This window comes from Miniopterus natalensis, chromosome 2 (genome assembly GCF_054644295.1).
Source record: "Miniopterus natalensis isolate mMinNat1 chromosome 2, mMinNat1.hap1, whole genome shotgun sequence".
Lineage (NCBI taxonomy): Eukaryota > Metazoa > Chordata > Mammalia > Chiroptera > Miniopteridae > Miniopterus > Miniopterus natalensis.
The window spans coordinates 169,922,695-169,936,601 of record NC_142082.1 but is presented as its reverse complement, the minus strand read 5'-3'; the positions used below and the strand labels follow the sequence as shown (position 1 = coordinate 169,936,601).

Sequence of the window (13,907 nt, the reverse complement as noted above, 5' to 3'; positions counted from 1 at the left end):
GAACCAATCTTTTTTAACTGGTAAGATAAAATCTTGGCTATATTTTAAACTAGAAAAAAGAGACTTGTTGCAAAAACATAGATTATAAGAAATAGTAATCAGAATATAATGTCTGCATATATTGCCCCCACTTGATTAACAGAGTCCCATTTGCCTTCTGGGTTTGTGAGAAAACAGCAAATTTTCAGTAGAGCAAACTAATCTCCTGTTATAATTCTCCTACTTACATAAAAATGATAGTAAAATGTAAAGGTAGGCTTCTGTGATTAAATGACACTTAAAAGAATAAGAATCTTATCTTACTGCTCCTTTCCCTTTCCTGAGGAAGATTTCATTATTTTTCTGTGTAAATACATACAAGATCATGTACAAAGAAAACTGTATGAGTAGCAACCAGAAATTTCCATTCAGCAAAGTATTACTCTGGAGATCACTGAAGTACTTAAAAATTGTCTTTCTTCTCAGACTGAATGCTGAAAGAAGAAACTGAATGCAGTGTAGCAGAACAGACTGACGGTCGTGAGGGCTTGGGCTGTACATGACTGTGGGCTTGTCTTGGCCAGAGTCATGTTTCCATGTTTTCTTCACTTTCGTATTCACAGAAACTAATACAAGCTCATATAACAATTGATTGGTTAACTAATGAATAAATGGATGGGTAGGAAACAATAACTTCAAAAAAACTAACAAAAAAACTTGCAAAAGCCTCTGCCATATATCTAAGGTGAGAAAGGTAACCTCAATCTAAAAGGAAAAAAAAAAATGTAGGATTGTTATTGAAAGCAAGAGCACATGTAGATGTACATAAAACAATGTTTATGAGCAAACTGAGACTCTATCAATAGGAGATAGGTTAAATTTCTGGCTCTGTACAGGAATATAATATTATAATTAAAAAGAATTTGGTAATTCCAGCATGAAAATATGTCCAAGATATATCATAAAAATGTTACAAAGTCGGGTGCAGAACAAATATATCATGATCCCATTTAAATTGGAAAAAAAAAAAAAAAAAAAAGAACACAGGGCTGTGAATCATACATTAATATCAAATAAACCAGCACAAACATATAATGGTCCCTCAGTTCATTCCCAAGCCAGGATTTACTTTCCAAAAAACAAACAAACAAACAAAAACACATGAAGTTGAAACACTGAGAAACAAATAAAGGGAAATTGGCACATTTTAAGTCATTTTAATTCACTTACTTGTTGAGAAGGAAAAATCTCATTGCCTTTGATATTATCACAGAAAAGATTTTCTTCTTTAATTTTAATGTCACTTGTTACAAAAATATTTCTGAGAAAAAGGTATAAGAGGATTGAAGAAGTCTCTGCCAAAATATCTGAATGTAATCTGCAAAAGGAAGTAAATGATGTTACATGTTTAAATATAAAGTGACTTAGCACATGAACTTGCCTTTTACAATGATCCCAAGACAGCAGGAAAATCTGTGGAACAGCTACTCTAGTACAGTGTTTAAGTTAAAAACAGCCTGGGCGGGCGTGGCTCAGCGGTTGAGCATCGACCTAGGATCCAGGTAATCTGGGTTCGATTCCCAGTCAGGGCACATGCCCGGGTTGTGGGCTGCAGCCAATCAATGACTCTCCCTCTCTCCCTCTCCTTTCCTCTCTCTGAAATCAAGAAAGATATATTTAAAATAAATAAATAAATAAGTTAAAAACAAAGACTATCCATTAACAAGTTCACAACTAAGAAAATTAAGCTGCTGACACATTATGTCATAGATATATAAAAACAACTATTGTCCAAGCTTTCTGGTTCTAACATATAAAGTTCTTTTTTATCCATATAATGAAATCACTACAGATATTCGGAAGTTTGGAAAGCAGGCCCACTGATCAGTGAACTTTCCAAAAATGAGGGTCACTTATAGCAGAATCAGCCATGGAGAGAGAGAGAAAGAGACACAGAGACAGAAAAAGTGAGGCGGGGCGGGGCGGGGCGGGGAGGGGAGGGGAGGGGAGGGGAGGGGAGGGGAGGGGAGGGGAGGGGAGGGGAGGGGAGGGGAGGGGAGGGGAGGGGAGGGGAGGGGAGGGGAGGGACTGGCCTTGACCCCTTCTCCTGAGATGTCAGCACTAAATACCCGACTACCTACTGGATATCTCATATCTACAAAGGTGTCCTGCTGGAAAACTAAACTCAAAATGTTTTCAATCCAATTCATTATATTCATTTAAAAACTTGTTCCATCTCTCCTGTTCCCTTAGTGAATGGCTTCCCAGTCAGGTAACCCTGGAAATCCCAGTCAGCTTTCACTCCTTCTCTCTTATCCTCACAAGTCACATAAGATATTCAAAATCCTGTCTCTCCTCCAACATGCCTCTCCCATAGCACCTACTCCCATAGCACCTACTACATAGTAAACGCTAAGTCTACATTTTTAAGTTAACTATGCCTAAATGTAAATAAGCATTACCAATGCCTTTACTCAACCAGAATTTGCACTTGAAGCTCATTATCTTTGATGGAGGAGTAAAGGGTTTTGTCGTCTTACAAAAGAAATTTCAGGCATTAACAAGCAGGTGAAGGAGACTGTTGTTTTTGAACTTGTTAATACAGCCTGAAATCACACCAATGCTCATTTCTTAAGCTTCTCTTAAACTTTGTTCTTTTAAGAAAAAAATGGCTGTAAAGCAAAGGATGGCCTGTAGTTTTATATATGGCTTCTACTGGCCTATTTGCAGTTGCTGATGGTCTAATCCTGGGAGCCTCTTTAAGCAAAGGAAAGCCTTTTACCTCAATAGTCTACTCATCCATCAGACCCTAACCTTAACCTCAACCTTACCTTCCTCTGATATAAAAATTCTCAATGATATTTGTGTTTTACAGTATAATTGACATTACCTTGGTTAGTGTTTGTTTTGTTTTTTTTGTGTGTTTTTTTCTTAATGTATACCACAGATACTGAACACAGGCAGGCAGGCTGTTCTCTCTCTCTCTCTCTCTCTCTCTGTTTTTTTTTGGTTTTTTTTGCCTTTATTGATTTCAGAGAGAGGAGGGAGAGGGACAGGGAGAGGGAGAAATAGAAACATCAGTGATGAGAGAGTCACTGATCAGCTGCCTCCTGCAGGTCCCCTACTGCGGATCGAGCCTGCAACCCAGGCATGTGTCCTGACCAGGAATCGAACCAGGATCTCCAGGATCATACATCGATGCTCAACCGCTGAGCCACACCGGCGGGGCAGTGTTTGGTATTTTTTTAATATAATTTCCACTAACTTATATTCAGAATGCATCCATATGCCTGCAGGTTTTTTTCTGATTCTAGCAAAGAAGTTTCTAACAAGGACTAGAGACCTTGAAATGTACATGCTTATTAAAAACTGATTGGAAACAGTTTTATATGGACTATCTTAACATGAAATTGAAAATAAACTAATTCTAGGCTTCACATCCAACATTTAATTTCAAAAAGCAAATTAACATTTTAAATGAATATTTCTAATTACCTTCTCTGTGTAATAGTTATTATATTGCTTAAAGAAATAACAGATTGTTCATTGTGAGGCGGAGAAGTGACAAAGTAATCCCAGACTGGTGAGAAAACTTTCTTAGCCAACTCATAGTTACCAGTCTGATAGGCAACCTACAATAGAAAGCACATTATCTTATGCAATATTTTTATTTGTGAAACATACATTTTAAACAAGAATTCCTATAAGGTTCTATCACACACTAATTTCATATACAGTTATTTACATTTGCTGCTCTGTTCTATGGGGCTCAGGAAGGTAATGACGGCCACCGGCAAGGGAGACAGACACATTTTGAAATCTCTTTTCTTTCTAAATTGCATGGAAATTTGAAACTCTGTAAGGATGTTCCAAATTCTCATAAGCAAAACAAAGATCACATCTGAGCCAAATTAATTTCATTTCCATCTATCTCAGCAGCACACTCCATTTATTATAGACACTGTTATAATGAACAATCTGTTCCAAGAGAAACAATCAGATTTCCCAAACCCAAAATATGAGATATACTTCATTCTCTTCTGTTCTGACTGACACTTTCGGGGCTTTTGTGCAACAAAGGTTCACAGTTGAACAGAGCGAAGAATAAAACAGAGACGCTTCCAAGAAGCCGTGATAGATTTTAAGTTGAACGCATTCAACTTTGGCAAAGTAACTGATTTTACTGGTAAAACCTAAAGTTTAGGAAGAAAAAAATCATCAACCTACATATTTCTTTTGTAGAATACATTTCTTTAAAGATATTTCTGAAAATCATTCCATTTTAATATGTATACCAATATGAAATCTCACCACAAGTTACATCCTGATTAAATCCTTAATGGAAACAGCTAAAATATAAAGTATAAATAAATTCAATGAATTAGTATGTAAATGCTAGGTTATACTCTACTCATGGGAATAATTTAGAGACAGGACTTTTTAAATCTGCCAGATCAGCATTCAAAATCAACCAACCAATAAATAAACTTGTATGAAGTTTCTACCATGTGCTAAGCACCACAAACATGGATTCTTCAAAGCTTAAAAATTCTCTCATAGTCCATGAAACTGTAATGATGTTATAGACATAAAACACATGAAATCACAGAAAAACTACAAACCATAACTTAGTAATGTGGATGTTTAGAAAGAAATAAAGACTTCAAGGAGGAGGCAAGACGAGTTGAACCCTAGGAAGAGAGAAGATTCAGATGGGCACAGTTTAGACAGATCTGAGTGAGATCCAGCAGTGGAGATCACAACAGTGAGGTTCAGAGAAGCTGGAAAGGCAGCCAGGATTTGGAGGAAAGCAGGCAACACTACTGGACAGGTAAAGTGGGACCTGGTTTCAGAAGGTCCTGAAAACCAGGTAGAAGTATTTAAAGATGTCAAGTATCGAACCAAGCACTTTACATGCATTACTGTACTGACTCTTCATTACAGCTCTATTAATTAAGCTCTCTTACCATCCCTGTTTTTCAGATGAGGACACTGGGGCATTGAGAAGTTGAATAATTTGTACAGAAGCTGACATTCAGTAGAAACAGTGGAGCCGAGACTCAAATCTCACTATGTTCATTGTTTATTAGCTATCTCTCACCATGGAATTTTGTTCACTTTGCTTAGAACAGTAGTTCTCAAAGTATGGTCCATGACCATCAGCATCAGCATCTCCTAGGAACTTGTTCGAAAGGCAAAATTCTCAGGCCCCACCCCAGACTAGGGAATCACTCAGGCGGGAGGACCTGCAACCTGTGTAGCTGGCGCTCCAGATCACTGCCGCGCTCCGGGGTTTTGAAGCACTAGCCTGGAGCAATGCGTGGCGCAGAGTAAGCATTCATTAGTAATGTGTTAAATGAATGAAATAATGTGTTGAATGCATCTTTTCCTAACCATTTTCCTCTACCTACAGAAAAGGACACCCAGAGGTGGCACTGTACTACAACACGGTTGACTGGCCCAGGGTGAGTGCCTGACCTAAGCTAAGTGTTTTACAGCCCCCGCTTCAAAGCAAGATGGACCCCACCCTAAGTTTGGTTCTGAAGTTTGGCTGATGACCTGGACACACTTGGCAAATTTGAGAGAAAAGTTATTACTCACAGGGAGAGCCTGGCAGGCACGAGCAGGTCCGGGCTGGCTTGGACCAAACAGAAGGAATAGGTTGGCCCTTGATTAGTGGCTGGGGGGTGGGAATAAGGACAGTTCCCGCCAGCTGGGAGGTTTAAACTTCCTGGGGGCACCAAAGGCGAGGTGAGCCCACAGACCTCCCCACCAGTCTGCCGAACTGTGCGGCCGAAGGAAAAGAGGGGTGAGGTTTAAAACCAAGTCAGCGGTCACAGATGGAAAATGAGGGCATTAGGCAAGCCAATCAGTCTCTTTCCCAAGAATTTGGAATCGAGATTAGGAACCAGCTAGCTGGTCTCTGTTTATAGCTGAATTTAAGGGATATATAAAGACTGAGTTTCTTTACCTCTCTATCTTTGGATATAGGAAGAAGAGATGACGTCTAGCATAGTACCTGGCACAAAACAGAGAGTGAATAAATAATTCGTCAATAAATTTAGAAACTCAATCTTTAGAGAAAGAAACAGAAAGCAGGTGTATGGAGAGAATCAGTGGTTTAAGACCTAGAGCTGCCTGGACTGTGCAGCCTTCCGGGGGTGCATTCCCCAAGCCAGGCTGGTTCCCTTACTTGCAAAGTCTTAATTGAAACCAAAATTATCTAAACAAGGGCTACTGTTGTGGTAATGAGATTGATAAATATATATATATACTTCAAAGGAAGAAGAGATGATGTCTAGCATAGTACCTGGCACAAAACAGAGAGTGAATAAATAATTCATCAATAAACAGATGAGTAGAGAGAGTAGTAATATTTAGAGGATGAGAGGGAAGAGCTTAAAGAGCTTAAAAATGGGGATAACTATCTTTTTTACCTGATAGATTTTTCTTTTATTTTTTCAATGGTCATAGGCAAAAGGCAAACCTCTTAATCAAATATTTTCAATGAATTCATATATAAAATGGGAAAAAATATATGAACTTTATTTCCCTTTCTCCTGCCACCATTGTGATTACTGACAAAGCACTCGTGTCGCAGCCCCAAATTCTGCTGCCAACACTGATTAGCAAGACCTCCTAAACACCACCAAACCCAAGCAGAGAAAAGATGGGAGAGGTGTCAGCTCCAGAAGAAATGGGCACATTTTAGATGTTGAACACATGACTTCTTTGGAACCTGCACAGAGCAATAGAAAAGGAATGAGCTGGTTCAAGTGTCAGGCTTACCATCTGCTACCCAAGTAACCCTAGGTAAATTACTTAACCTCCCTGAGACACCTTTTCTGGAATTAACTGGGACTGGCAGGGGAAGAATTAAATTAATCTCCATCTCCTCAGCTATAAAATGGAAGTGATAATACCCCCTCATAGAGTAATTGTAATAAAGGGAATGATGAATTTTTAAATGCCTGTCACACAATAGTTTTTAATAAAGGATATTCCACACCTCCTTTGCTCAACCAGCCATTGTGCCCACTCACTATTTGATTTAATAGTTCAGTACATGGCCTTCTGTCATAAATCCATTTTACAGATAGGGAAATGGAGGCCAAGAAATCTGCCTAAAATCAGCTCACAGATTCCTAATTTTCTACATTTTGTATCACATTACCTAGCCATTCCCAACTTAAAGGGGAGGAATAAAAAGAAATAAGGCTATAAAGAGGGGGGAACTGGAAAATATCCACAGAAAATATATCATCATACATGTTCCTCAAAAAATTTCCCAGACAGCTTAAGTACTGCATTAAGGGAAACCCTAGTGGAGATTCACCTGAATGTATTAATGTCTAAAGAATAATGCTGAGTGAAAGTGCAACCTAAAACCACAAGCCAAGTGAACAATAGGCATTTAGTAAAACACCTCCGTGTCTTACTACAAGAATGTTTATAATGTTTCCTAAAGAACAGAACTACCCTGAAACTAAAAACTAACCACTCTCATAAAAACAGACTGCAATTCCAAGAGAAAGGTACAGTTTCTGGCTAGAACCTTGAAGCTTTTGTAAATAAGGAGATTTATTACTAAGTGAGATGTTGCTTTAGCCACTTAACATTATGAGATGGAACGCTCGTAAACTGTCATCAATGGACTGCAGTGCTGCAAATGCCGTATCAATAAAGACACACAGGTCATTACTTTATGACACTTCTTACTATCCCAGTGGTATAGTTGGGACTTAGTTTTATTAACTTTCAGTGAAAGTTCTGCCAAATGAAGCCCAAGAGTCAAACCACTCCCTGGAGAAAAATTAGGCCTTGATAAAATATGCTATTCTCCTCATTTTGAAATAACTCCATCACTGTAAATTAGGGAACATATTAGATTCCAAAGAAATCAAAACATTAGAAAACCAGGAGCCAATATGACATGCAAAACCAATGCCAGGCAAATCCTAGCAGTTCTCTCAATTTAATTTTCTTTGAAAAATATGATAATATAAAAAGCACTAAGATCTTAACTTATAATACTAATTAACTATTAAAAGAAAAAAATAGCACAATAAAAATGTAATAAAATTTAGAAGAGCCATCAGCTCTACAGTTAATAAGAGGCTTAAAATTAGATGCTTGAGACTTAGGTCAATGAGTCACACTATTCCTAGTGTCCTATTCACTGGTGACATGTTTTAAGTCAGGTAATCATTTCAGCAAAAATGTTTACTCATGAATATACCCTCAACTAAATACAATAATAACATTTATTAAGTGCCTACTATGTGACAAGTGCTATACTTAAACATCTGACAGAGGAATTCCACTTAATACTCATAATCACTCTGGGAGGTAGCTATTATTATTATTCCAACTGCTTCACAGATGTAGATTATTTGCCCAATATCACATGGCTACTGTGAGGAGCCTAAATTTAAGCTCCGGTCTGTCTGTCCCTATTAGCCCAGAAATTTCACTTCTATATATTTATCCTAAGGAAGTAATCATAAATGCAAGCTAAGACTTATATAAAAAGATGTGCATCACAGCTTTGCTTATCATAGCAAAGGACTGGAAAGCATCTAAATTTGTCCAACGAAACGTTACTAAATAAACCATGACCTAGCTATAAGAGAGATAATACCATGCAGCTGTTAAAAATTATGTTTTAAAATAATAATTTAGTGGAATGGAAAAATGTCAGTTATATATAATGGTAATATCAGAATATAAAATAATATGTATACTATGATTAAAGTTACATATACATAAATTCATACACATATATGTGTATATGTACATATAACACACACACACAGATGAAAGGATATCTCTGGATCTTTCAACACTGGCACTATTGATATTTTGGACTGGATCATTCATTGTACAGGGGGGGCTGTCCTTTACATTGTACAGTGCTTAGCAGCATCCCCTGCTTCTACCCACTAGATACCAGTGGCACCCCTCCAGATTGTGACAACCCAAAATGTCTCCAGGCACTGATAAATGTCCCCTGGGGGCCAAAATTGCCTCAGGTTAAGAACTGCTCCTCTGGATGATAGGAGAACAGATAACATTCTTTTTTTTTCTTTATTCATTTCAGTATTTTCCACATTTTCTAAAATTAATGTGTTACGTATATAATCCAGAAAAAATGTTATTGTAAAAGCAAACTCACTAATAAGGGATGATTCCTATTTTATGAGAGTAAATTGCAGTAACAGAAAACATGTATTACAGGAGCTTTAGAATATCTGCTGTGATTTTTTTCCCCCATTAGAAATTACTTAGTAACCTCTCAATGGAAAAACACATACAGAAAAAGGTGAGCAGAAATCCCTTCTACCTGTGTCAGGTACATGCGAGCCGTCACGGCAGAAAGAGGCGGGTAGACCAGGACTGGCTTGGTCGTCTCCCCAACAGCATCCCCGACAAGCTTCCCATGAGACGAGTAGGCGGCAACGGCAAAGACATACTTTTCATTGGTTTCTAACCCTTTCACTTCAAAAACGCTTTTACCATCAGCTGGTATCTAACCACAAAAACATATTTCAAGTTATGTATGAAAATTAAAGCAGTGTAACTTTAAGTATATAATTAAGTAAACCTCATATGTAAAAAAAAAACTTTTTCATTTACTGGTGGATTTCAGTCATCATCAAGCTGACGTAAGAGAAATTCACTGCAATGATAATGACTTCAGAAGGAAAATAATTTGTCATTAAATGAGATTTGGGGTAAGATTTTCTGACATTTAGAGGTGTGTGTTTTTATTTGACATACCGCCTCTCCTGAGTTGGGGAGATGATTATTGTTTAGTCTTACTTTTCCATAGCTCCCTTCTGCTTTGCAGCCCAAAATGCAGTACCACGACACCTGCCGAGGAGAGAGACAAGCCCAGCATCTGTAGTCTGCTTAACAAGGCATTCAACTTCCTTCATCAGGATGTGGTAAAGAAACACTTTTCTAAATAAAAGAGCAACTATGCAAGTTTTAAAACATGACATCTAAGTCTACAAAAGTACTTAGGTTTAATCTTTTTTTTTAAAGGTAGACGTAGGGCTGGTTTACCTGGGACTAACAAGACTAAAGTATTATTCATTATTAATTCTTTTAACTACCACTAACTGAGCAGTTCCTATGTGCTGAGTATTGTTAGGAAATTTACATAAACTTTCTAATATTCACAACAGCCCTATAAGATGGGATTACTACTGTCATTCTGCTTTACAGGAAAAGAAGATGCAGAAATGTTTAATAGCTGGCCCAAGGTCAGGCAGTGGCAGGCAGTGACTCCAAAGACAACTTAATCTTGATGGGGATAAAAGATCAACACTGAAATAACTTTCGTATTTTATTTAATCACATATGACAAAAAAAGTAAGTGAAAAAGAAGCAAGATACTAAAATGTTGTATTTAAAATAAAATATAAAAATACATATGAAAAAGCCTGGAAGAAAATATTCCTAAATAAGAACAGTGGTAGATTTGGGATAATAAAATGGTAAGATTATGGGTAATTTTTTCGTCTAGTTATGCATTTTCTGACACATGATATTCTTTTGATAATTCTTAAAGAGGCATAACCAAAAGCAAAAATGTACATTCTACTAAAACAGCCAAACTTATGCTTAATTAAATGCTTAGACAATGGTCTTTCTGCCAAAATGTCAAAATTATGGAGATTCCTTACTGTAATGAACTATTCTCACTATAAGGGAGCAAGTTGATACTTAGGGACTAGCATTATCAGGAACCATACTGTCCAGGGGTTAGGGGCAGAGGAATTGTCGTCATTGTGGCATTCCCTTTACCCCATAGATCCTACTTCACAACATCTCAACTCCTAAATTACAAAGGAAGCTGGATGACAAGGGAAATGTAATTGTCTCTAAGAAGCAAAGGCTTCTTATAGCTTAGCCTGCTCTCTCTTCTAGATTTTTCTTCAGAAAAATCTTAATTGTGTCTTGTCTGTGCAAGTAGTTCTCAACTCTGACTATGCAGCAGAATCACTTTTTAAAATATGCCTTGTACAGAATCAACCATTTTAAAAAATTACATATACCCAAGCCTACACAGCCTCGGTGAAGAAGAATTTCTGGTGCAGGTGGACAAACCTTTGTGTTTCCAAAAAATTTTCAAGTGATTAAGGAGCACTATACAAAGGCAGGAGAACTCTAAGGACAGAGAGAGCATTGAAGAAACTTGGAAGCTGGAGGACAGGAAAAGAAATCAAATGAATCTCACACAAAAATGAGAAACTAGCTTTCGTTGACTTCCCAACAAATAAAGTACCATTTTCATAGAAAGAAAAAAAAAAAGGCAGAAAGACTATTTTTATGACTTGAAACATTACTGCCCTAAGAGTCAAGCTCTATTTATCAACCAAAATTTGAAGGGTAAAATTCTCTCTAAAAGCATATTTACAAGCAGGCTCTATTCATCATTTGTTCCACAGATGAAAACATCTTAGTTTGTGTAATTAATTATAAGAAGCAATGTGTGATTAGAATCTACATAAGAGCAATGACATGATAACAGATCATCACTACCTTTAGAAGTAAACCTATATAAATAACATCAGCACTGTCAACTATTAAAATAGATTTTAATGAAACAAATACCTTAACAGTGATTTTGATCAAACAAAAGATGGCTGAATCCTCAAACCAGAAAATGAATTTAAGCCCACAGCACCATCTAGTGCTGCTCAGTAGGAAACAGAAGGTAATTTCCTGGAGCATACAACTCCGCCAACGTATTACATACATAAACTTAATATAATGTGCTAAGTGACAAGTCCAACAACTACAAGTCAAATGTGAGACTCATGTTTTTCTATTTCTAAGCATTATGAAATAAACTAGTCACTAATTTGAAATACATAAAAAATAAGATTTTGGTAAAATAAACCAAAACATTTGAAAAACAACAACAAAAACTCTTGGTAAATCATCCAGTCTTAGTTCTGCACTGTATTTCCAAAATCAGTGACATCTTATTCTTTCAACAGATCCAAAAAATCCAAAGTTGAATTGCAGAGCTGCTAGCGATTGAAACAATGCATTTCTTATAGCACAGTCAGGTATAAGATGAAAGCTACTTCTATTCCCCCAATTATAAAGCACTGTGAAGGGGGTATTACTTCTCACTGACATCCATCTACCAGCAGTTTAAAGCTCCTCAAACAACTAGAACCATGTTTTATTTATTTTTAATTACCTTACAAAGAGCTTGATAGATACTAGATATTCAATGCTCACTGGACAAAATTTATGAAAAAAATCATGAAAGCATGTAACCACGGTCTATAACATCATTAATTGTTTTTGGCAAACTTTACTACATATGTTTATGGGGGAACAACAGTTAATATACCAAGAATATAATATAATACCTCATTTAATTTTCACAGTAAACATATTCTACAAATGAAAGCACAACAAAAACACAAAACACCTCAGGAAGCATATTTAGATTCCTAAGGTAACACTGCTAGCAATGGGTGGAGCTAGAATTTTAACCCTATATCTGTCTGACTTTAAAGACCATGACCTTTCCACTATATCAAGTCAATAAATATAAATTCAAGTGGAACATCCTAAAGAGACTCAAAGATACAACTTTATTCTTTATATAATATCGAAGAGCATGTTGCTGATTATCCAAAAAAGGAAAAGGTAATATTTAAAATATAAATTAGGTGGAACCAAATGCTTGTGAGGAAACTAAATCTCAAGTTACAGTTGCATTTAGGCTGAGTTCCAAGGCCCTGGGGATGGGAGATAGAGCTCATTCTTCAATAAATACATAAAAATTTATTATTTATAATATGGCTGAAATTGTCATTTGTTTGCATTAAAAAAACACACAAAACTCCTCATTTATTTGCAAGAACTATGGAAAGAGCCTCTAAGTTCGCCATCCTCACATTTCCTCATCTCTGTCACTGGCTCTTCTACCCTCTTCAAGTGTCCCACTAGAATGCCAGCATATGACTATGTCATGGTGACGAAAATACTTAGAAATGCTTGCCTATTGTTTCTCTGTACTATATACATGGGTATAGCAGGACTATATGGAGCATAAAGGGAAATAGCATAAAAAGAAACAGGTCATGAAGAAACTAAAGACATCAGAATACTAATCCCAGTGTTCAATGCTTATAAATAAGACTAGTCAAGCCCTAAACGCAATAGAAGTATCAATCATTATAGTCATACAAGTACTTATGTTGCTGTGCCTCTGGTAAAGATCATAGTGGACAACATACCTTAACATCTGAAATAAATGGAGCAGGTTTCAATGTCACAGAACAATGAGTTCGGGACAGCAGGATAGGTGGAGGAGGGACCTTGCTTTTCTTTCTTTTTGAACTTTCCACATTTTTCTGATACAAATATAGGGCATTTTGTTCTACTTCAATCTTCTTAATTAAAGAATATGCTTCCTATAATAAAGTGTGAAAAGAGAAAAATATATTTCAAGAGCTTTAATTTCATTTATATTTGTAGTAATGGTAAACAACACTATCTTGCTGTATATAATTCTTTGAGCTTTGGTGATATACATATTTCAAGCACTGGATGATTTTCCAGAAGTAAAAAAAATAGTTACTAAATAAGGCTAAGTAAAAAATAATTATTAAATAAGGCAACAGTGTCTTATTTATGTCTAATATGTTTATTATTAGAATACATTAACATGAGACATTTCATTTTTTAATCAAACCCTCTGAATACCTACCATCATATTTCATTGTCCTTAAAAAGTTCATAACACAATCATTTATGTTTATACTAGTGAACTGTATACCTACTCTTAATGCAACTTGAAATGTAACTCTCAATGAGTGGTATAAATGGTTTTTAAAGGAATATCGAGAGTTTCTTCCTATCAGCAAGAAGAAATAAAACAGATAAAAACACTT

The 13,907-nt window shown here is 36.4% G+C and overlaps 1 protein-coding gene across 1 annotated transcript in view; it reads right to left on the bottom strand.

Annotated features, from left to right (window-relative positions):
• CFAP54 (cilia and flagella associated protein 54) overlaps positions 1-13,907 on the bottom strand; it is a 214,072-nt gene that overhangs the window by 141,830 nt on the left and 58,335 nt on the right. Inside the window, exons 20-24 of the mRNA XM_016221795.2 lie at positions 13,251-13,427; positions 9,760-9,852; positions 9,323-9,508; positions 3,475-3,611; positions 1,210-1,357 (exon numbers count right to left, since the gene is read on the bottom strand). Coding sequence (XP_016077281.2) covers positions 1,210-1,357; positions 3,475-3,611; positions 9,323-9,508; positions 9,760-9,852; positions 13,251-13,427 — 741 coding nt within the window. The remainder of the gene's footprint in view (positions 1-1,209; positions 1,358-3,474; positions 3,612-9,322; positions 9,509-9,759; positions 9,853-13,250; positions 13,428-13,907) is intronic.